Source organism: Acromyrmex echinatior, chromosome 3 (genome assembly GCF_024713525.1).
Source record: "Acromyrmex echinatior isolate Ae372 chromosome 3, ASM2471352v2, whole genome shotgun sequence".
Lineage (NCBI taxonomy): Eukaryota > Metazoa > Arthropoda > Insecta > Hymenoptera > Formicidae > Acromyrmex > Acromyrmex echinatior.
The window spans coordinates 23,706,201-23,732,046 of record NC_141854.1 but is presented as its reverse complement, the minus strand read 5'-3'; the positions used below and the strand labels follow the sequence as shown (position 1 = coordinate 23,732,046).

At 33.0% G+C, this 25,846-nt stretch overlaps 2 protein-coding genes across 4 annotated transcripts in view; both read right to left on the bottom strand.

Moving 5' to 3' along the window:
- LOC105143367 (hypothetical protein) overlaps positions 1 to 11,235 on the bottom strand; it is a 161,265-nt gene extending 150,030 nt beyond the window's left edge. Inside the window, exons 1-2 of one of the 3 annotated variants that reach the window (XM_011051669.2) lie at positions 8,470 to 11,235; positions 7,475 to 8,402 (exon numbers count right to left, since the gene is read on the bottom strand). In XM_011051669.2, coding sequence (XP_011049971.1) covers positions 7,475 to 7,500 — 26 coding nt within the window. In that variant the 5' untranslated portion in view covers positions 7,501 to 8,402; positions 8,470 to 11,235. Of the gene's footprint in view, positions 1 to 7,474 lie in introns of all 3 variants that reach the window. The other 2 variants (XM_087404593.1, XM_011051668.2) reach the window with 2 other exon arrangements.
- Positions 11,236 to 16,466: 5,231 nt separating this feature from the next.
- LOC105143365 (hypothetical protein) lies at positions 16,467 to 20,174 on the bottom strand. The gene is made up of 2 exons (XM_011051662.2): positions 19,662 to 20,174; positions 16,467 to 17,603 (listed from the first exon to the last, which is right to left on the bottom strand). Exons 1-2 carry the CDS (start codon positions 19,684 to 19,686, stop codon positions 16,774 to 16,776), a joined length of 855 nt encoding a protein of 284 aa, XP_011049964.1. The 5' UTR covers positions 19,687 to 20,174; the 3' UTR covers positions 16,467 to 16,773.
- Positions 20,175 to 25,846: the final 5,672 nt, after the last annotated feature.

Sequence of the window (25,846 nt, the reverse complement as noted above, 5' to 3'; positions counted from 1 at the left end):
CAGAAAGGGAAGGCGAAATATGCGAGAATATACGCGAATTCCATATTTATTGCCAACTGATTATCAACTTTTTGTATTATCAAGAAAAAATGATCAAAGAAAGAATGTTTTCAAAAAGAAACAGAATTTAAATTTAAAAGGAAAATTCCAAAAATTTCCTTGAGTAACGATAAAATTCCGTTAAAAAATGCGTAATTTTTAATATAAAATTTCCTGAAAATTCTAAGTTTTTCCACAGTACATCCGGATTGTAAATAGTAAAAAAAGCTTTTCACGGATGCAATTATAAAATAATAAAAAAGAATATTAATTACTTAAATTTTTAATTCGAAATAAACATATTTTGAAATACATTTTTTCGAAATACACAAAACTGAGATATTTAACTAATATTATATTACAAGATATTTTTTTTTTAATATCATTGAAAATTTTAACAAATTTGAAAATTAAAATTTGTCAAAAATGAATGGCAGCTAATTCTACAATATATCATGTATATCTGATGTAAATTGATTTTGTTGCATGGACTATCCGTGAAGTTATATAACTATAAACAGATATTAATCGGGATATACATCAGAACATAAAATGTGTGTAAACTGTGATCAGTTTATAGAAACTCAAATAAATAGTTTTAGTTTGTATGTTGTTTTATTTACTATTCACTAATTTAACAAAGTTTCGCTTCATGGATTTCTGCATTATACATGCTACTAATTGACCTGATCTAATGACGATATCACTTACATATACAATTTCCACGATCATAGTAATTACAAATTTGAATTAACTAACTTACTAAAGGTCATTTTAAAATAATCCTAAATAAAGACTTTGCTACAATTTCATCTCGACTAATAAAATAAATATATATAGTCTTCTAACATCAGAATAAGAAACATATTTATAAACTCTTAAACTAAAATTAATTTGATAAATTACATTTCTTAATTAAAATTAATTAAATTGTACGTAAATATATCTGAAGATTATATAAAAGAAAAGGAAAAAAAGTATTAAAAATTATATGATATAATAATATTGATAGATAATAATATCGAAGAATTACTAATTTTAGAATAACTTTTAATTTATTGTTAAATTACTGCGTACCTTAAAAATGTCGAATTAATACCAAACTTATTATTTAGTTGTGTACAAATAAATAACATGCTCGTATCAATATTGACTATTGCAAGAATTCCAAATTAATTTTCATCATCAACTGTTTTAACCATCCGTGCATGTGCAGATTTCTTAAACAAATAGAAAAGCTCAAAAATTAAACGTGGCAAAGAGAAAATGGAACGCGATCTCTCTCGTGTACCTAATCTCACTAGTGAATGTATCAGTGATTAGTATCAGTTTTTTGTGATTAATTATAGAGCGTTTTCTCAGGTCCTGAAACTCGATGGAAAATCTTCTTCGATTTCCATGGAGGTACAATGGCCGACTGATCCTAATTGAAACGCCTTAATTACATCTTTCATCGGTGTGCATGCGAGCGCGAAAGACAGAAGCAAAGAAGTTGTCGTCGTGACTTCTAGGAGACTACATTTTCTCGAAATAAGGAAAGAAAGTTGCTACTGTAGCAATTATAATCTCGCAATCGATCCCACAATAGTCTGCCGATTCTCGCGTTAATTAAGGACGACTACTTAATTGGGTGTTACTGTCTCCTCTTAGTTATAAAGATACTGTGTCAAGAGAAAACTAACACATTCCCATGCGAAACGCGAAAAATAAAAACTCTATCAACTGAGAAATGATATGTATGTTCAGTCATAAATTAATTTTTATCCAAATAACATGAGCTATTTAGATTACCACTTCAATTTATCTTAATTATCCTGCCCCCTCTCCCCTCTTTATCTCAATCTCTCACTATCTTTAATAAAAACCAATACAACTTATTAAACTTTATGACAATTTAAGTTAAAATCACTTTCTAAAATCAACTTTTACCTTCAAAAGAGATCTGTTATCATATAAAAATAAATCTAAACGCAAATATTTTTATGTAACTTTATGTAGAGAAAGATAATACAGAACGTTACGTTTGGAAAGTAGGTTGCTTGGATAAGTATCAATTCTAATATTAATTAACATTATCATGTACATGCATTCTGTATTTTCGTATACATATCTCATCGGACGTATCCTTTTTCGATAATTATAATAGGCAAAATTAATATTAATTTAATAGCGATCAGTATTATGTTTCGCTCATTTCAGCTCAATACCTGATCCACATTGCATATGAAATCATATTGTTGTTAATAAGTAAATTGGTAAATTTATTTGATATAATTGTTGTAATGTATTAATATTGGCATGCTCAATTCAAAACACCTTGCGATTGTGTTACTAAATAAATATAATATATTGCTTTATGTTAAAATAGCACATAATATGTTGGCATCAAATGTATAACATTTTTAAATAAACAATGATGTGTGTCATCTCACAAAAATACTCGAGAAAGTGACCGTAAAAAACATAAAGCGAATAGAATTTTCTCCTATGATAAAATAAAATATAAACGCATTGATCTATACATGATAATGTCAAAGAATGCTGGGCTTATATGAAAAATAAACTATTAACATAATCAACAATAAATCAAAGTTATTTTAAACTTTTTGTTTTTAAAAGAGGGTTGCAGTGGTTGAAGTTATATATGTCCTGAGAATATCGTTCAAAATTTCTATTTTATTCCGCATTAATATACCGAGGAAAAAATGTACTAAAACTTTCATAAATATTTGTTTGAACAGTAATAATTTAACATTCACTTATACAATGAACATTTATTAAATAAAAAAAATGATAGATAAATTAAATTAATGGTTCTTGTATCAATTAAATAAATATACATTTGCATTTAGTAAATATTCAAACAAGCATTTATTACAGTTTAATACATTTTTCTCTCAGTGCGTTAAATAGGATTCAATATTAACAATATAATGTGTGCTTTGTTGAAATAAGCACACACTTTTCACGAAAAATAGTTTGAGTACGGAAGTGATGACGTGTTTCACGATGTTAACATTATTATCTCGGGGAAACAACTACAATACAATTGCGATGGAAAGTTCCATGAAAAGAGATTCTATCGTGCACGAGTGGAAATAGAAACCGCAAGAGCTTCTTCGCAGCACGAAGATTAAGAAGATTCGTCGTTTTTTTCAAGACCGCCTTTTCAACTTTGCTCATTAATCGTTGTGACTCCTGTCATTCTTACTCAACATTTTTCTTACTTTCTAATTCTCGCTGATGAATCGATCTTGCCTTCAAATCGATCATTAAAACATCACTTTCCAATTTACAAAATCACTATTATTGTCCGCTAATCGTTACGTTATTCCTTTACTTTGTGACATATTTATTCTAATCAGAAAAATAATTTATTTAGAAAGGAGCTAGAAAGAGAAATGCAGCCACTTCCTATGTAAATAACATGATTATAATAATAATAAGGAAACTTACATGTACAGGTTTTAAAAGCGATATATATATATATGTATGTATGTATAAAAAGTTGCATATTTCATGTATCAAATATGAAATGTTATATAAATAATGTATTATCGAAGGTATTATTTTACATTTTATAATCAATTATATAAACTATTATACGTCCAAATAATTTTCATTAAACGTATAATATTATATAATTATATAATAAATTATCAAAATATTTGTATCTGACGCAATAAAAACATTTATCTTTCCGCATTTATTTTTTGTATACTCCTAAAATTTAACGCTACAACAATATGCATATATACATGTATATGTGGGATTTCTATCTCTAAAACAATACGTTAAAAAAATTAAAACGAAATCTCCATTGAAACCATGATAGACATTGAAATTTTTTCAAATAACCAATTCATTTGTGTAAAAACATGGCTCAGAGCATCAACTACATCAAAACAGAACATTATACAAGCATTGCGAAGAAAATAATAATAACAAACAACTGTTTCATTTCACCCGAATATAGATTTTCGATCTGATGCAAACCACACGGCTTTTACGGTATTGACCGCAAAATATCGGTAGCCTATCGAAACGCGCTTGGAAAAATCCGTCTTGTTTCTCGCGCTGGCAAATATTTACAAAAGATAGAAGCAGAATTTATTCTGCCGCCAAGAGGAAACCAGGGGTGCCTTTCAAATTAGCATTTCAATTTACCGCAGATGTCCCGCGTGTTGCAGCCGCGAGTCAAACGAGAACGATCGAGTTGAGTCGTGTTGAAGCCGGAATCGTCATCCGCCACCTGACATTTTCGATGCAAAGCCACCGACAGCGGAGCGGGGAAGCGTAACATTTACATCTATACGTATATACACATACACATTGCTAGCCTGCAGGGGCGTTTGTCGTATCGTATCCGTGCTTCACGCTCTGGCAATTCTCGATCGCTACTTTTTAGCCGAATTGTATCCAACGAATCTCATCGAGAACCAGAATCAAAGTGACAACGGATAGAGATATGAGAAATTGCACCGAAAGATAAATCATTGGCTAAAAGTTATATAATATTATCCAAATATTGCGTAAATGCAAGATGAAAACGAATATATTGTACACGGAAAAAATGATTTTACTAAAGTAAAATCATCTAAAAATTTAGTTAAATATAGATCTGAAAATAATTTTGTTGGATCATTAGGATAGAATGCTGGTTATACTGTAAGTTTGATGCTATTATACTTTTATTTACATTACATATTTTTATTATATTAAATATTATTATATGTAATTATTGTTTACATTTTATTGTTAATAAAATTATTATGTTAATTATTATGTAATTGTTACTATGGGAAATAATAAAAATTTCGAGTGTATTTACGTGATATTAGATAAATGAATACTGTCAAGAAAAGCATCCATATTAAATATTTGTAAAATATTATAATAACTCAATAATTCCACAATAATTCTTATTAATATTCTGATATTTACAACAAAATTATTAGTGAATTCAATTTCCGATGTTCATAAGTACGTTAATCATATTTTCGTTTTAATGAGTACATAGAGAAATTATTGTTTAGTATTTGCAACAATGAAAGCTGAACTCGCCAAATTTACGCAGACCTGATCCTGATCCGCATTGAATTTCGCCGACGTAGCGTTAAATAATAGCCTTGGTATTGCAAGGTTATATTTGGTATTATGTTTATTAATAACAACATTGTAGGTATATCATCAAACGGTGTGCATTTATATGTAATTTCAACGTGACACATAATTAAATAAAATAGAACATTTCGTAATAAGATTGATCTGTTTCAGTTAAATAATCTGAATTCCATCCATTATTTTCAAGATATTGATAATTGACTTGAAAAGTCAATTCTTCTAATTCATTAACAATAAAGTCTAACAAGTTTCTAATAAGTTTCAAAAAAATTTCTCTAATTAGCATTATTCGAAATAAAAATCAATATTTCCAATGACTTTTTTGTTCATCAAAAAAATCCCCAAGTTTCTACAGATTAAAAATAATTTCCAAAAATTTGTCTTTTTTTTTTAAATAACGTCTCAAAACTTCTATTAAAAATTATTACAATATAATTTATAATATATTGATTCTTATTGAAATAAAAAAAAATTATCGCTAATTTTCATTTAACTTAAATGTATTTAAAGATGTAACTATCAATTTTATATTTATTTATTATTATTTATATGATTATTTTTCACTTAATCGCCCAATTCTTTTTAACTTTTTAAAACGTCTGATGGAACTAAATTCGACGAAAATCAAAATTCGAAAAAATTTAAAAGTGTCAACTTTGTAAAAGTTAAATATTCGACTTTATTGATTTACAAATCTCTTCACGAATAACAATATTAAATTTTCCAGAAATGAAATGTTATTTCTCAGAAGATTCGTAGCTATATAGCATCGAGGATTTCTTTAAATGTCGATATTAAACGTTTATCAAAATAAAAATATTTTGTCAGATAATTACTCAGAAATGAATGACATTGCTCTCTATACCTGGATATGTATCTATCTAGATATATATTCCATTTATGAAAATCCGTGCAATGATTAACTCATTAATCATATAAATACCTATATGATGTATATATTTCTCTCTTTCCATCAACTTAAAAATTTTTATTCCAACTGTACCTTTTTCCCCTATTTATTTATCACGATAAAATTATGATTCTCACAAGGATACAAGATTATTATCATTGGCACATTTAAGGTATTAAACTACGCTTTATCGTCATTGGCGTTTGCTTTATGAACGATCGACATTTATATCTCTCTATGATGGTATCGTCGCCGAAGAAAAGCAAAATGATCGACGGTGAGATATACGGCGAAATAAACGTTCAGGATATAAAAGTGGTTGAAGGTAGTCGCGAAGCGATCGACCGATCGTTTTAAACGTGCTTAAATTAACTTGTGCAATGAGAGAGAGAGAGAGAGAGAGAGAGAAGCGTCCCGAGTCCTACATATGGTAAATGTCAAAAAAGTAATGTATAAGCCCCATAGGCGTCGAGTCGTTTCGCGAACATTATAGCAGCACGTAATTATTTTGATTGGCGGCCAATTACTATGCGTAGTTAGTTTATTTTAACGAAAATAAATAATTATCAAAATGGACCTCTTGACGCGCTATACGTTATTATCCTTATCGCATGCACATAAGATTGGCAGGCATGCAACATTGGTAAATCATCTCGGATTTGTTAATTATTAACGCTGTCTTCTCCATTTAGACTTCAAGTCAATATGATAAGAATCGAAAGCGATTTCTGTAGTTGAGATAGAGCGTAACACGAGAGAGGCGTGTGCCTCACGATAAATTATTCGTGTTCATCGTCAAGAAAATATACATATTTTAATATTCTTCAACTGAAGCAAACGTAACTAGAAAATAAATATTATTCAATTCTATATATTTATATACATATACGTAATACTGTATAAAAATTTAAATTTCTTTCTTTCTCAAGTCGAAATTACACGGACGATAATTTCAGTTTATAAAAATATTTCTCGTTTGCTTTTCAAGAGAGAATAACTCTGAGCAATTCGACCTGAAACCTTCGTGTTTCAGTTTAGAAATCTGATGGCTTTAATCGCGGTTTGAAAGAGACTTTCGAGAGATCTCAAGCAATGAGAAAAACGTATTGCTAAAACAGCTTGCTAAATGAAAGATCAGCATGCGTTCACCACTCGTGAGAGGCCGGAATCCAGCCGCGTGTCGGTTCTCCGTATTTTACAACGGCACGTGCGGCTCATTATGGCGGCAGAACAACGGCCTTCGTTACGAACAGGTACGCCTGTATGCGGTACGTACTGTTATCGTTAAGCATGCAGCGCGAATACGATAAACGATCGCGGATAAACGGACTATTCTTTAGGGCTTTCAAGCAGAGAAAGAGAGAGAGAGAGAGAGAGAGACAGAAAGAGAGAAAGACTCACCTTAGAGCTCGTTGTGTGGTCTTCATCTTCGATGGGCGTCCTGTCTTCCGCTCCAAATGGTATCTTCTTTCACCGTCCGTCTCCTATCCGCGCGATTTGTCTGCCTCCTTCCTCTTCGCTCCGCTCACGGCTGCTTCCCTCCGATTCGTCACACTCGATAATCAGCCGCGGGATCAAAACACTGACGAGAAGTTCGTCGATACGTGGAACAACTGTACGGTTGTTATTAAGTATCGAAAAGATCACTGGCGAAACGTAGAAGAATCAGCGAAATATCCTCGCACGCACTTGGATCACATTAACATCTCGCGAAAAACGATCACGGTCGCAAAATTAAAACATCACAGGGAGGTCATACCTTCGCGTTACTGTCGACTTTTCAAGGTTTCCTATTATTTAGCATTTAAGTAAATTATACAAATTAAATTGTTAAGTCTCTCTTTCGTTTCCTTACGAAAGAGACTAAGATGGGTCGTCGGGGTGATTTTATAATTTTCTTTCGGACGCTTAGGAACCTTCTCCTTCTGAACGGAAGTAGTTGACCGTCGATCGACACCTTCACCGGAGCATCACGAGGTGTAAAAGAGCGCCGCGAATTAGCTCAGTGGGACTCGCGGGCGACCGAGAAACTTAGGTCGCGAGCGGCGAAAGGCCTCGCAACCCGTCCTCTATATCTTCCTCTACCTTTTCCCTCTACTCTTTCCCCCTCTGAATTTAACCTCTGATTTTGCGGAGGTCCATTCGCACTTCTCGCTCTCTTCGTTGCTGCATATAATCCTTCCAAATTCGCGCGTAAGAATGAATGCATCCACCGAAACTGTAGACTCTCCGAATATATCAGCTAACCGTGGTGGTGGTATCAATTGTGGTTCCTCCACAATTAATATTCTTGGAGGAATACTTTCTATCTCGATTTCGTATTACTTTCCTATAATGATATCATTAAATTACTTTTTTTTAAATATACCTTAAATACCATGTAATTCCGTTCCTACTTCTCTCTTTTCTTGCTTCCCAGGGAGATCCTTTTCAGGAGTCCAGGTTCCTTTCCGGAACGGCCGCTGATCTCCCCGTATCGACTTCCTCGCTCGCTCTATCCGCCGGAAATCGGCACGGTGACCACGGAATCGCGCACGCGACGGCGCGCGCCGACGCGAGCATCGCGCTCGCCCACAAACGAGATGGGATCGCTAACCTGCTTTCCGATGCGTTTCGACGATAAAGCGTCGAGCGCTCCTCGTTCTCGATCCACGTCGAATCCGTGCAACCGAATATCCCGACGTCGATTTTTCAAATTCACACCCGTCGCCGAACTTTACGCATAAATCGTTTTGCTCCTCGTGATCTTCTTTCAATTGTTCTCCTGCCAATTTCGCCTTTAGACGAAGATAATGCAATCTTCTTGTGACGATAATGAGTTGCTAATGATAGTCCTCGGATAATTAATTTGAATGTTTGTTCTAGGATCGGCGTGAATTGATCTTTTTTTTTTTAATTTGGCTCCTGCTTTCAGATTAAAACAACACAGTCAGCTTTTTGCGATAATAAGAAATTATTGATGAGAGAGAGAGAGAGAGAGAGAGAGAGAGAGAGACCTCGGATAAATGATTGTCGAATATTTGCTGTTTTATAATCGGTGTAAATTAATCTTCGTCTTCTCTCAATTGTGGCTTCTTCCTCCGAATGAAGACAAGCCAGCTTCTTGTGATAATAAGATGCTAATGACAGTCTTCGGATAAATGATTGTCGAATATTTGTTGTTTTAAAAGTCGATCTTTTGAGACACAATCAATGTGCCCCTCGTGGTCTTCTTCTCTTAGTAAATTTCCGATCTACAAAGACAAAGGTTACAGTACCATGAATTTGCGAAAAACTAGGGTAAGCCTATATTTCCTCCACGAGGAAATATAGAACTCGTGGTCGATCGGCGCGTTTCAGGAATTACAAAGAGAGTCACCAACACCTTGAAAAGTGATGCAGTTGGCACCGACGAAATGGACACCTATCGGCTTCCCTCGATTTTCCGCGGGCGTTTCAAAAAGCAACGAAATATGGTGGGCAAGATGCGATTCTTCCTTCCTTCTTCCTCCTCCTCCTCGTGTGATCGATTCGTCAATCCCACTTCAATGTCGCTCGATCGAGATCCGGGAGATTATTCGACACAACTCGCAGATCTCTCTTTTAATCCCCTCGACGATCTCGTCTCTCGTCTTCGAGCATTCCTCCTACCTCCTGCCGGCTGCCGAAAATCCTCGTATAGTCGTATATCGCGGGGAGCAGGTGCGGAAGGCGCGTTGGAGCCGGAGCACTTTGCGCCGTAAGGCAAAACCGCAGCCTCTTCTGGTCCGTAACGTGTGGAGCGACCGGCGCGTATATACGCGAGGACTGGTTTCAAGAGGAGAGGCTCCCTCGTGCCCGACCGGCCAGACTACTTCGCGGACGATAGCACGGGTCGACGAGGGTCCGCGCGCGGGTGCGAGCGAGACGGATACGTTCACGGCGCGCGAGGTGAGCGGAGCCGGCGCAGCACGGCGGAGAGCGCTCAGCGCGGTGGGTCCCGTTCCACGGAAAGAGGCTTTATTCCACTGAGCGCGAGGAAGTACTGTTACTTGTTAGACGGGGGCCCTGGCCGCAACGCAAGTACGTAAGTCGCAACGCGCTGCGACGCGGACCACGCGTATTTCGCGGAGTAACACTACCGAGCGCGTCAACGTCGACGAGAGGCGAGAGTCTTCTTTCTGACCTAATACGAATTTCTCGTATGACTAATGGTCACTGTAATTTGAATTATGGCAGGAACCTCCGCGGGAGTCAAAGAAGCGTTTCTCGCGCGATTCGAAACGCGTCACGTATCGATGAAACGTATCGATGAAGGACGTGCCGAACGACAATATATCGACTCGATTTTCGACTCGATGTTTCTCCTTTCTTGGCTCACTTCACGCACTACGCGAAACGCGAAATTCGTGCCACAATTGAGATTCTGTTCTCGGAGTCTTCTTCTTTCTCGGCAAATAGACACCTGATTCAACAGAATCACAGTATCGAGTCAGAATACAGTATGGAGTCAGAATATGAAACACTTTTTAGGGGTCCGAAGTTATCCGAGTGAAATTCTCACTGTGAACGGCGCGACGTCGCAGCCGCGCGACGCTTCGTACCCTCGTCTCGAACGCAACTTCCCGCCCGAGTGGAGAAAGCGCGGGCGCGAGGGAAGAAGGGGGTGGGGGAGAGAAAGAGAGAGAGAGGACGCGGCGCCACTGCGCCTCGTAAACAAACAACGTCTCGCGCGACGAATGTTTTGGGAGTAACCGCCACAAACGGACCAACGACGTTCTCACGTGTTCCGCGTCGCGTGCTCCGACGCGTATACGTAACGTTCACGCGCACTGGACAAAATACCTGGGATACGCTGGCTGAACTGGCTCTCGCCGGACGATTTTACAAAAGCAGCCGAAAAAACACGTGTGGGTGGACGGCGATTCAACCGGCACTCGCGTGTCGCCACCTGCTTTTCGTGAACGCTTCGCGTTCTCGTTTCTCAGCGCCAAGAAAAGGAGTCACGTGTGGGAGTCTGCGCGTGTGCCTCTGGCCCTGGTCAAATCTTTCGTCTTCCCCCTCTCTCTCTCTCTTTCTTTCTCTCTTTTTCTCTCTTCCGTCAACCAACACGGCGATTGTCGCGAGACGCGCGACACAAGTTCAAACCAACGTATACACAGCTCGACTGTCGCGGCTCGACTGGACGGCGCGGCGGGCCGACCACCTCCGCACCGTTGCTCGTCGCCCTCACGCTCGTAGCGTGCACGCTGGCGCCCCCGGCCCCCCCGCCCCCCCCCCCGCAACTTGCACCGGAGCACACACTTTTGTATAATGTATTATGCATTAAGCCCATTCTACAATTGTAAGCGTAGTTGTAAGAATTAATCGATCGTAATATCGAATATTTTCCTCATATTTGACTATGGTTAAATCTTACAACTACGCTTTAAGCCCATTCCACACAGTTACATGTAAGCGTAATTGTAATTGTAGCTGTAAAAATAGATACCAATCAGAGTCGAATTCGAGGAGAATATTTGATCGTGATTGGTCAATTCTTACGACTACAATCATTTACAATTATGCTCATGCAGTTATAGAATAGAATTCTTAAAATATAAGAAAATCGACCATTCAGTTCTTTATTTCATGGAAAGAAAAGAAATGAAAGACCATTCATTTTCTCATTATGCAAAACTCTGCTTCCGTCTTTAACACCATGGTATATGGAAAAGTTTACATAGTTTAATTAAACAGTAAGTAATAATATAAATCGTTATTTGTTGTACTGCTTACATTATGGCTTTAAGATCTACTGTTCAAGCTTTTTTGTGTATATATGATCATAAAGGATAAGAGTTTTGCATAATGAGAAAATGAACCAATCAAAGATGAGAATGATCCTTCATTTCTTTTCTTTCCATATAAAGAACTCTGAATGGTCGATTCTCTTATATTTTAATTTTCGCCATTCTACAATTGCGTGAGTGTAATTGTAAGTGGTTGGAATAGTAAGAATTGAACGATCACGGTCAAATATTCTCCTCGAATTCGACTCAGATTGATGCTATTTTTACAACTATTATCACAACTCTTGATGCTTGTTTTTATCAATAAATTAACTTCAATTTCGGTTTAACATATTCTTCATCTTTATTATTATAAATTAAAAAAAAAGATAGAGTTTGTTAAACCGAGATTAAAATTAAACTATATTGATAGAAATGGGCATAAATCAGCCGATAAATTTAACTTTCATAACAACATTCTCTATTAATTTAGTACGTCTGAAGTAGATTCCGCAGAAAAAAACTGTTTACGTATCACACTAAAAAATAGTCTGGTAATAGCTATTAAATATTGAATGAATGAAATTAATAGTTCCAATCAAATGTCGACTAAAATAAATTTACTTTTCTAAATATAATAGCAATTATTACTAGACGATTGTTTATATTATTATATATTTAGTATTATACTTACTAAATATTTAGGGAAGTAAACTTATTTCTAAAACCATCTTCTCCGCATTTCAAACAAAAGATATTAAAATTGTCAATTAAAATCTGTCTTCTTTAAAACGTCATTAGCTTAAGATCCTTTGGAGAATTTACAATTTGTATCAAAATTTCAGACAAAACTTTATCACGTAGTTTTATACGTCACGTAAAACATGAAATATAATCAGAAGTGAATGTAAAATATATACTAAAAATGCGTGCGCGTAATATCAAAATTATAAGGTTATAAACAGGATTCTGCTCTGGAATCTGATACGAATAGTAGAGATAGCATCTGAAATACGTTTCCTTCGAGTAGTTTCAGACACTTAGCTATCAAAGATCCGTTGTTCGTTATCGGGTGGAGCAACGGAAGGTGCGCGCGTAAAGTACGTACGCACCTGCGCGTGTTCTCGCGTAAACAGTAAAGTAGGCTGTGTACGCGGTGCGCGAGAGCGTGAGGTGAGCGGGTGTAACCGGTTCCACCGATTTTTTCACGAAAAGCACTCGCGACGCTTTATAAAATTGCGCGTACCCTTTGTCGTCGTCGTCTTCGTCGTGTCGTCGTCGTTGGACGTCACGTATGCGTGGTGTACATCGGGATACTTAACCCGAACAACCGCGATGTTTCGAGTTTCGATGCTCGTGAAGATCTGAAGGTTCATGGCTATATTCACGTTATTTCGCAGCGATAACGGCGCTCGATGATCTTCCCAGAAGAGTGCGGCGTTTTCGTTTTACCTTTCCGGACGACAAAGAACGGATTGCCTCGTAAATTTTTAATTACACATAATATTTTATAGCTAAACGGGAAAAAAACGCAAGTTTTTTTATTTATGAAAAATTGGTCTTATAATTAAATGTTTTATATATGAAATTATTAAAGTTTTATTTTTCAAAATGCCGTTGCATGTGTAAAATTTATTGATGCTATAAAGTGCTTTATATATTATTTATATAAAATTTTCAACTGAAAATTTTATTCAAATAATTAATCTAAAATAATTAATATAATAATTATAAATGATAAATTCTGATTCTGGCCATGTTGTTATTAATTGGAAAAATAAATTTAGTGGAATTTTAGTGGATTATTCGTTAGCTGTTATTATGCTTCTTTTAGAGATAATGTAATTAATATATGCGAAAAGATAAACCGATATTCGTAGTCGATAATAATTAACTTACTATTTTATATAAGCATTTTTTTAAATAACTTTTGTATTACTTGTAGTTTAATTTTACAATTAATTAAATAATAAATAATAAATAATAAAATCAATTATAGAACGCCATAAATAATTTTTCACAAGTATTATGTAAGATAAAACATTGTTATAAAGAAGACATGAGAAAATTATTATGCATTTTTATGAAAAATGTATACAGATCAGAATTATAAATTCATAAAAAGGTAATTGTTTATATAATTAATAAAATGAACGGATGAACACTACAGCGCTATTATAGAAGTTAAGTAAACTGTCGATAAAATATACGGTTATTTAATGCAGTCGATATAAATCAATTATAAATTAAATGTCACTTTTATTGTTGTGTAATTAAGATCCAATTATATAATCCATTACGATTTTTGCTACAAACTTTCTTGTCGAATATCGATGTCAGTATAGTGCAACTGTTCTCGGTTCAAATTTTTTGTTTTCAGTTTGACAAAAGACTTGCACGCTCCACAGAACTCCAAACCAATAACAGAGATTTAACGAATAATCGATAAAAAAAATTCAGCCATCACGAATGCCACGTGCAAGAAGTTATATTTCATTGATTTTTTTCTAAATAATTGCACTAGAAATTTTTATTAATATTTCTGTAGATATACTAGTTTATACTAGTTTTAAAATCATGATAAAGAAAAAAATTAATGAAATCTGTAATATACCATGATGTAATGTAATTATGTAATGAAATTAAATCTAAATTGATAGTTTCCTCTAATAATATTTTCAATATTGTATCATTAACTAATAATTTATAAGTATCTACGGCAGAAAGTAATTTTCTTCGTTCGAACATTTGATGGAAACAGAAAATTGGAATAAAACAATTTAATGTCACGTTTTTTTAATAAAGCAAAGTTAATTTAAAAGAGGAAAATAAAATAATTATAATATTTTATATCAGAAATATAAATAAATATTAGGTGTTGGAATTAATTCGTAGCGTTTTACAAGAGATGGGAAGTGATGGGAAGTACTTTCATTAATGTATTTTTTAATGCTCATGTGAAATAAATAACATTCTTTCATTAAAAAACGCTACGAATTAATTCCAACACCTAATAATTAAATGATTTTCCTTTATTCATATATATTTTTATACAGAATTTTTTACAATATAATTTCATAAGTTTATGATTCTATATGGGCTCTTTCCCATTTTCGTCGGCACGACAAAATTGCCAACCGTTGTTGGACAAAGCAGTCATGATACAAATGTATGTACGCATACATAACGCCCGCAATACCGGCACGCTATTCTTTGATCCCGCATTTAATAAATTGAGTCGTTAAAGCTTCATGCGGGACGCATAACAGAAATAAGCCATAGTGATGCTCGCAACCGGACATGGCAAAGTATCTACATTTGCAACTTTTGAAGGCGCTCATACTTATATTCCTCACGTTTCTCACGTTAATTTTTAAACTCTTGGGTTGACAAGTCCAAAACCAAAAATAGATGTGAAAAATAAACATTGTCATACAAAACTCTTTATTTGATAGAAAATTCTATTTGGGATTGTAATTATTGAAACTCGTAAACAAATCGCAACAATTTTACAAACAATAAATTTATAATCTATTTTGGAAAATGTTATTATACCAATTTACTTTTGTTAATTAACACTAATGCTTTGCTTTCTTTTTAACTAATAAAATAAACTTGATTTATCTTAATACTTATATACCAATAGCTGGTAATGTAGCAAATTGTCAAAAAATAGAAGTAGAATGAAAGTGGAAAACTATATTTTTATTACTATATAATAATTAATAAAATCGTTCAGAAACACAATCGATCCGTAATTGTTACATCGCTGAGATGAGAACATAGAATTGAAAACCGTCTTTTTTTGTAATTTAAATGATCTTCCATGCACTCTAACGCCCTCCCAAGAAATATTACGGAGCAAAAAGCAACAAGTAAGTTTAAATGATGAACGAAAAAAAAATTTTTTTTATTTGGAAATTATATCATAGCAGCAAATCCAGTTATATTGTCCCTAAAAATCATGATGGATTTTGTTTGTATCGTTTAACATCCTTAAAAGGAGATATATAAATATTTATCGAGCGTTGTAAAGAGAGAGAACTCTATAAAGATTCTAAATTCTAAGTACAAAAAAAGCAAGTAACACACACAGATTTGTAACCCAAAAATTTAAAAAAATTTCAAAAATATTATTGCAACTAATTCTAAATTTACTTATATTTTGTTATTATTACCAACAATCGGCCACTTGACAATCAAGAGTTCTATTCAGAATTATTAATTTTTAACAATATTCCATGAATGACTGCATGAAACAAATTTTTTTCTTTTTCCCTTTAATGTAAATGTATAAGTGAAACTCTCTTGCTTCATCCAGCGGAACATTTTGAATTACAGTATTCACTCAAAACATATGGCTTTCAGCGTGTATTGCCATCTGAAGATGTAGGCATAAACGCTTTGAAGCTACTATATATTGTGATAAAGAAAGCGCATTATATCAACAATGAAACGAGAAATCTATAATAACTTCAATTTTAATGTGTTACTGGTTATATAATCGTAGAATTGAAAAAAATATCAATATTTAATTATAACATACAGATATATAAAAAAGCTTTATATCATATTAATTACATTAAAATAATATATATATATATATATATATATATATATATAAAATGTATGTACACACATGTATAAAACACATTACATTAAAATATCATAAAATTTAATTTAATATATATCGATCTGTAACTGAAAAGTTAGACATTTGTCTACATGTACATGAAATTTAATGTACTTTCCATACAATTTAGTGTAAAGTTAAGTGTTTTACGCGAAATTTAATGCAGTGGACATTAAATTTAAGTTATTCATTTTAAGTAACTTCATTTTCACTTTAATATTAAATGTTTTTAATATACTTGCTTGAAATTTGCTTCTGTTACATTACATGAAATTTGTTGCCTTTTTTAAAACAATGTAGATATAAATTATTATATATTTGCAATCAAGCGACGCATATCATTTTATATTCAAACGCAAATTCTGTGCGGCAGCAATCATTTGGCATCTTTGTAATTCCATCTTCTGTTCTTTTAGCTTGAGAAGCTGCTTCTTGAGTTCCAATTCCTTATGTCTTACAGCCATTTTCTCTTTGTGCCGCCTCTCTTTATTCTTTTCAGCCAATGCAAAATTCTTTGCCATTTCCTCTATAAATTTTTCGAATAATGACGTCAAAATTTCTTTACGTTCCAATGTTTCACCGTCTTTCTCATTGGTCATGGGAGCTAAAGGATCTTCGCGTTGTCGATCGTCAAGCGAGTCGCTGCCTTGATCGCAACCTGGTTTTGGATGAATCAAGAGATTAGTTGATCCGCTTGACGGCTGCAACTCGTTCGCCTCTAGATATACATGCCTCTTCTCATTGAAGATCTCGTCCAAGGCGCGTTTGTGTTCCCACTGTCCGTAATGTCGCATCCTGCCCGGTTTTTTCAGCCGTTCGCGGAACACGAGGTTTTTATACTTGCGCTCGAGAACCCGCCATTTATTCTCACATTTCTGCGGACTAAAGTAGAATCCGTAATTCTGCATCTCCAGCGATATCATCTCGAACATCTCTCGTAGACTCCTGATCTGCGTCGATTGTCCGACCAACGATCGATACTTCTTGTACTGGCTGATCAGGCAGGTGGTGGCCTTGCTGGTCCACAAATTCAACGCGCCCACGTCGACACTCGACGGAATCGTGCTGGCATTTTCCAAATTCGAAAAGCTGTTCTCGTGCTCCTCCTCGACGTAACACTGAAGGGTCGGTTCCACTTTGATTTCCATGTGACTGTCGATTTTGTTCTCTATCAAAAATAAATAATATTAAACAAAGTATCTTTTAAAGCCATAATGCGAACACACAACAAATAGACAAAAAAATAAATTAGTATGTAAATTATATATACTTTATTTGAAAAAGAAAAACATATAAACGTTTCGATCCTGTTTTGGATTCTCTTCAGTGTAAACTAATAATTAATTTTCTTAAATAAGAAAACATAACTGTTGAAATCGTCATAAACAAAATTCTAAGAAAAGCTATATAGTCATACGCTGAAATTAAGCTGGTCAATTATTTTTTCACGTCCACATCTTGTCAACAATTGTTCATCAAATTTCAATTAATTAAATAAATAAATAGTAATCAAATTATGAATCTGTGGTTAAATTCAATGTTAAACAAAATATGCACTTACATGAACAATGAGTAGATCGAACAACGCTTTTTACTGCATCAAACTGTCTGGTTTATTGCATTATACAATAGATTGATTTGAAATAATAATTGATAAATCTTAATTTTAAATTTACTAAATAAAAAATAAAATATAGCTTACATGAAAAACGTTAATAATTAATATCTAAATGATGTTCACAATAATAGTGTCGTCGACGTGATGATAGTTAAACAATGAAGAAATGTATGTCAAAATTAAATTATATGTTTTTATCTTTCAAATAAAGTATATATTTAAACACAAATAACCTATGTCGGTTTTAAAAAAGGCTTTATTTAATTTATTGATTTATTTATTAGAGGTTATTCGAATTATTTGTTATCAAATTAAATTAACAAACAATTTAATAATGGCAAAAATAAATAATTTAAAAAATTACAAATATATCATGAAACTATATGAAAAAACTAAATCAAAATAAGTAAAAAATAGTCGACTCTGGATTATATTAGGTGTTGGAATTAATTCGTAGCGTTTTTTAATGAAAGAATGTTATTTATTTCACATGAGCATTAAAAAATACATTAATGAAAGTACTTCCCATCACTTGTAAAACGCTACGAATTAATTCCAACACCTAATAATTTAAGTCATTTTCAGTATAACAATAAAATGATAACAGATTTAAATGTTGAGGATTGCATTAAATTTCTGTATGATATAAACGAGGCACTTTAGGCGTAGAACTGGAAATACGTCGCGAGTACAAAGTCAGAAGTAATCGTCCGTGAATAAAATCTTCAACCGCCTATTGTATTTGCAGAATATATTTTTTGTCAGATATTAACACTGAAATATCAAACGCACAATAGAATATTTCAGTTCCATTCACAAGTTACGAGATATCGACTGGCTTGCCGCTCGATGCGATTGACTCGCAATCTGTAGATCCGGGTTCAATCTCCCACCTTGCGCCCACATGCGATTTTTCCCGTTTTAGGAGCCGAAAATAGCTCCTAGCTAATATGATTAAGAAATCTTTGATCGACAATGCCGTTAATAAATATCGTATAATATTAATAAAAAATTGTTTGGGATTGGAAACACCTTTGAAAATTGACCATTAAACATGATGCATTTAAACAAATTTCAATATTTTTGCTTACTTTTCCCCAGGTGTTCCCCAAGTGCCACGAACTTTTTAATAATTTTGTCATATTTAACACTATTTTTTTTACTTATATCTTTTTGGACAAAAATCTGTCCTTTTTTGGAGGGTATTAAAAAAGGCCTGATTTTTGCCCAAAAGAATGTAAGTAACAGAAATAGTGTTTTTTTGTAGATTTTGACTTCCTAAATATGATAAAATTATTAAGAAATTTATGATATTTGGGCAGAGAGAGAGAGAGAGAGAGAGAGAGAGAGAGAGAGAGAGAGAGAGAGAGAGAGAGAGAAAACATCTTGAAAAGTAAGCAAGAATAACATTGAGATTTGTTTTAATATATCACGTTCATATTCAATTTTCAAGATGTTCCCTATCTATCCTTTTTATTAATATTATCATATTCAGCAAGTTGAAATTTATAAAAAACGCTATTCCTTTGCGGACAAAAATCGTCCTCTTTTTAATGTCCTCCTTTTTCGAGAGAATTGAACAGACCTGCACCAAAGCGATTTTCTTACCTTTCAACTGCTTATTATTAGCCATGATATCGTCCAGGTGAGAATCAGCGTCGACGACGTTGTGATCGCACCAAGTAATCTGGTTGGAGTGCTATTCTCGTTGATGTCTCGTTATACGCGCAGTTTCTCGTGAGGAGCCGAAAAACCAAAGGAAACTAGTTCCAAACCGGTTTCAACCTGGAACTGGTTCCGTACGCGTTGCAAACTATCGGTAATCATGTTCGCCCTCTTGTTAGATTCCACGTGAAACACGCGCAACTTCACCGGTTCGTGCAAAGATGTCGTTGATTGTCTTGCACGAGTTTCGAACGCATTCCGAACCAGGATCGGTGTAACGCACTCCGTTCTCAAAGTTCGATGGAAAAAACAAGGGACTGCGGAGGATCGTCATGTCAGGCGCGTATCGGTTTACGCAAAACCGTTTCACTTCAAATGGAAACTTGTCGCCGAGTTAACTAGTTTTTGAGCCGAACCTCTTCGGCGAGGGCACTTTCTAATAGGAATCAGACGTCTTGAGAAAAGACACAACACTCGACAAACATACAGTTTCTCGAATGTTTGAATTGTGCTTATTTAACAGACCGGTTGTATTACTGATAAACACGACTACATTTTTATTTTTAAATCGTCTGATTGGACTCTGAGCTTTAGATATCGTATACTCATTAAGGCCTAAATTAGACTTCCTGGCCAAGTGTAGGAAGTAAATTTATGCGGTTATGCAAAGCAGTTACCGAATCAGAAACAACTTTTAATTTTTGTTAGCTAATGAATATTTTCCTTATAATTTGCATAGTTAATTCTCTTTTCCCTCTCCTTTACATAAATAAAAATTAGATATAACTTTTTATTTCAATCCAATATATACATGAACCTATCATACACTGAAGAAAAATATTAAATTTTAATACATACTTTTTTAAATGTTTTTTTAGTGCTGAATAAATATTTTTTTACAGTAAAGAAATGCCTACTAAAAAAAATTAATTTGATTAAATTAAATTAATGTTCATATCAAATAAATATATGTAATATTGTACAATAAATATTTTCTTAGAACTATATACTATTCAAATACATTAAAATTTAGTTTTTTTTTCAGCGTATATTGTATTAATTATTACAAATGCTACGAATAATTAATATTATTATCAATATATACGATAATTATAATTAGAAACCTTTCACCTTCTCGCAATCTTAACACGCTAATTTATATTCTAAACTTTATCATAAGTGAATTTCTTACTTATATGTATTTGATGATATAATATCTTCGTAACACACTCATGTCTCATGACGCAATCAAATGAGAATCATTACTTACACTAATTGTAACTGCTTAACTAGAGACATAATGAATGGAAAAATTCCTCTACATACATATATAACTAATTAAATAAGAACCTCATACTCCTTACATTTTTCGTCTCGTTGCAAAATCACTCATCGATACTTTCGTTCTGGCTAAGCCAGATTCCTCGCTCGGAAATGCGCGCTAATAAGTTCTTCATGGTCGCAAAACGATTTTGCCACAACGCGTTCGGAAAACACATAGTTGCGGTATAAGCGATTTACGAGAAGACGTACGGATGCGTAGGAACGCACGTACCGTTCGCGGTTTATGACAACTTTTATGTAATGTCGTGGAACGGAGGTAGCGGGATTCCATTGCGGGATGCAGTTGTTGGACGTAGTTGTTCTCGAAAATAAACATCGAGAATGCATCTGCTATAGTCTATACGATAACTTTATCGAATAATTTCTGCCGGATGTTTTTTCCAATTTTGATGTATGTACGTACATATTATACAATACGTACATCGATCGACCTAGTTTGCTTTAAACAATTTATGACTCACGTCAGATTTCTCGACGGATTTCATAAGTTTATATGCCGTGTATCTTGATAATAATAGCGTATGTTGTATTTTTAATATATGTTTTTAATATATACTGTTCAATGTAAAATTGAGTTGTTTAATATAAAATTAAATCCAATTTGAATTATTTTTGATCATTTTTATAGATCGCCACTACTCCAATATGTCGTTAATTTGACTAAAACAGTGCAGACAATTTAACTCAAGAAAATACATTAAATTTAATTACAAATGGAAGTTAAAGATAACAAAATGTATTATATTTAACTTAAGGGATTGGATTATCATCATTGTTCCTTTCATATAACAGTATATTTTTAATATGGACTAATTTTAATATGAGAAATATTTTTTATTTTACGCGGCACGTGATATCATAAACAGAGTTTCAATCCCTTAAATTTTCTGACACAAATTATAATATCATATCATTTAAAGTGAGCTTCTTCAGATTATAACGTCTAACGAAATTTTCTAAATGACACGCAACGTTTGCCACAATCATGTTTGCTCAACGCCTCTGGCGCGACGTAATTTAATACCGGAATAGGTACGTGTAATCGTATTCTTATTTGTGTAATTGTGGCGCCCGTTACGTTCTCCTGCTCTCAATCGTAACGAGACTGAGAATAAGGATCATGCGAAAGTATTTCGTCAGTGTAACGCGGGCGATCGCATCACGCAAGAAGGAAGATAATCGTGGCCGATGTAACGACCAGCCGTAGATAATCACGTTGCCATCAAGACGAACCTTTCACCGTTCTTACCGATAATTATGCGCTCCTTTAACATCCCTCGGACAATTGTCGAACTGAACACGGAAGGGAGCGACGTGATGTTAACGTCGATAGTAAAGCACTTTATAGCTACCGGGAAGCGGTATCGTCATATTGTAATTCACAAAAGCCAAAAGTGCTCATTTAATAGCAACTGATGGAACTTTATACGAAAGTTACGTAGTTAAGTAATGGAAGTCCTATTACTAAGATGTATCTAATAATAATCATTAACAAGATGCAACCAAGACTGATCTTTCTAAATCTAAAGGAAGGATAAACTTCAAAATGGAATATTTTGCTTTATATAAAAATTAAATTAAAAATTTTCGAAATACTTTGAAAATAATTGATATATGTATATATGATATATGTATCACAAAATAAATTAAACTGCTATGTCTTAATAAATGCATTTCCTGTGTCATATTTTATTCTATACAAAAGAAAAGTCTACTTTATACGTAACAAAGATTTGTGTAAAGATCAAAATTTTTTAAAAGTTGATATAACTTAATCAATAATAATATAATGGTTAAGTATTAATATATAATGAAGTATAACAGAGCGGTTTGGCAGGTTTAGCGCTCAAGTCGACGACATTACGTTGTTACGCGACCATGGAAAGGCATCGATCTCGATATATAGAGTCTACATGCCGATTTACTTTCCCTTCGGGATATTGAATACCTTTCGAGCTTCAAACATTCAAGCATCGAACGTTCCACGATAATTTTAAATTCTCGTTCGCGTCACATGTCAGAATGAGCGTAGAAATCAAGGACAGAAATTGTATGGGAAAGGATTTCTGGTGTTTGCTTGTCCAATATTAAATTAATTAAAATTTAATATTATTTAAAATTTAATAACATGATCTCATGCATATGAGAGAAAATGACTGCTTTCCATTTAATCACACAAGTCGACACAAACATCGTACTATCTTTCTTGACATTCGGAGAGCAATAAAGACAGAACGACACTTGTGTCACCAAATAGAAAACACCCAATAAGTTGTATAAGAGCTTTGAAACATAAAATTGCATACATAAATCAAAAAAGATTTACTAAATCTTAATACATATTTTCTTAATAGTATTAAGTAAACATTTACTTACAGTAAACAAATTACTCAATAAACATGATGATTGAATCAAATTAATGGTTCTTGTAGCAAATAAATATATGTTTAAATTTAGTAAATATTTATTTTGAATTATTCAAACAAATATTTATTCAAATTTAATGTATTTTTTCAATTTATCAGGATATATTTAGGGTGCGTGTCTTAAAATATACGCGCATCACGATTATTAGTTATTCGGTAATAAATTTATTGTAATTAATTTTTTATAATAATAACATGTAATAAAATTAACAATATTATACATATATATATAATACTAGTTTATGTATTAAGGAACAGGGCTCAGTAAAATAATCAATACGACTTATTTAAAATAAAAAATATAAAATAGGTTCCAAGAATTTATTTAAAATGTTAAATAAGAAATAGATCAAAAGAAATTATTTAAAATATAAAATAAGAAATAGGATTCAAAAATACATTAATTTATTGAAAATATAGAATAACTTTTATTTAAAATAGAAAAATAACTTGTCTTTTATTTTAAATAAGTTTTCTCGAAGGCAATTTCTTATTTTAAATAAGATATTGTTTTCGAAAACTTATTTAAAATATAAAATAAAAAATATGTACTTTAAATAAACGTTTCAAACAGTAAATACAAAATATTTTAATGATTTTTAATAAATCAAGGCTTGATTATATTGCGTTGCGTGTACACGAGCCTATTTTTTTATTTTTAATGATTTTATTTATTTGAATATATGAATGTACATTTATAAATACAACGTTTCAGTTTTTTTATAACTATAGCCTATAATTAATACTTAATAGTATTAACCCTTCGCGAACCACAGGTGGAAAATTGATACAGATTATACGTGAGTATATCTTGTACTTCACACATACATATGCTATATTTCATCATAGATATACTATATAATTTATAACTATTCACCGTCACTTTTATTGACGAATCGGTAACATAACTGAACAACTTATTTAAAATATAAAATATAAAATAAGTTCCAAAATATATTAAATAAAAAATAGGTCAGAAGAAGTTATTTAAAAGAATAAATATTAAATAATGTTTTAATCTTTTCTTTATTTAAAATATATATTAGGTCATTTAAAAAGTATCCGCGGTTTTTTGTTCAATTTTTGAATGAAAAAACCGCGGATACTTTTTAAATGACCCAATATATTATGAATTATTTCAAATAAATTTATTTAAAATATATATATTTTAAATAAATTTATTTGAAATAAGACCGAGCCCTTAAGGAATTAATGATCCCAAATGTAGATAAGAACCTATGAATTTATATGATTTATACGATGTCATTATACTTACATGTCTACGAAATTTATTGAGAGTTGGAAGAACAATATATCGTGATCTCTATCTTGCCTATATTTCTGCGGAGTGTAATACACGGTGGACGTTCCAGCGTGTGCATTACTGCGGATAGACTTTGTCGTGATTGCGGGTGCCGAGAGCGCAGGAAGCAGACCATTTTGCGAGTCGTCTAGAACAGAGCGCATGTAAATTACGGAAGGGTCGACATAATAACACCCACGCGGGAGTGTAACGTCTAGTTCGCGATGAACGCAGAGGACAAATCAGGGAAAATAGATACAATATACGCGTGCGTTTAATCCACTGTGATGAGACAACTTTAGGAGATAAGGGATGATACGCTTCAATCGGGCAGAAATTTACTTCTCGTAACGAGATAGTCAACACGTCAACACTTAAATGTTAAGTTATTTTAAACGAAGTAACTACAAAATATGAATATGGATTTAATATCATTAACAATAAGATATTATTACTTATGTGCGATGACTCGGAAATCCGCGATATGCGGAAGTCTCATAACGGTGTTCATATAATTTTTATTGCGTTTGTGTTTATATCAACACTGACATGGTAAGAATTATATATAAAGATGCATCATACGTACTTTTTACAAAATGAAAAAATTGTGAAAAAATTACAAATTTTTCTATTTGTGAGCAATACAAAAAGTTTGATAGAAATTTAGAAACTGGATAAAAAATTATTTCAATAAAAAGCAGTAAACATATTTTTTAAAATGACGATAAAATGAAAAACATTTCATTTAAATTGTATTATTACAATAAATATTAAATATTAACCTCTCTCTCTCTCTCTCTCTCTCTCACACACATTGAACTATATGTATATAATATTTATTTTTATACGGAATGTTATGAATTTCTAATTCCAGTTACTTTTCACAGAGCCTATACACATAATCCTTAACACCCACAATATAAAATTCATACCCATACTTCTTAGAGTACAGGTTCAAACTACAATGACTTGCTCGTTATGAGACAGTTCCGCATATCGCGGATTTCCGGGTCATCACACATAAGTAATAAGTACCTTAATACAGAAATTTGCAC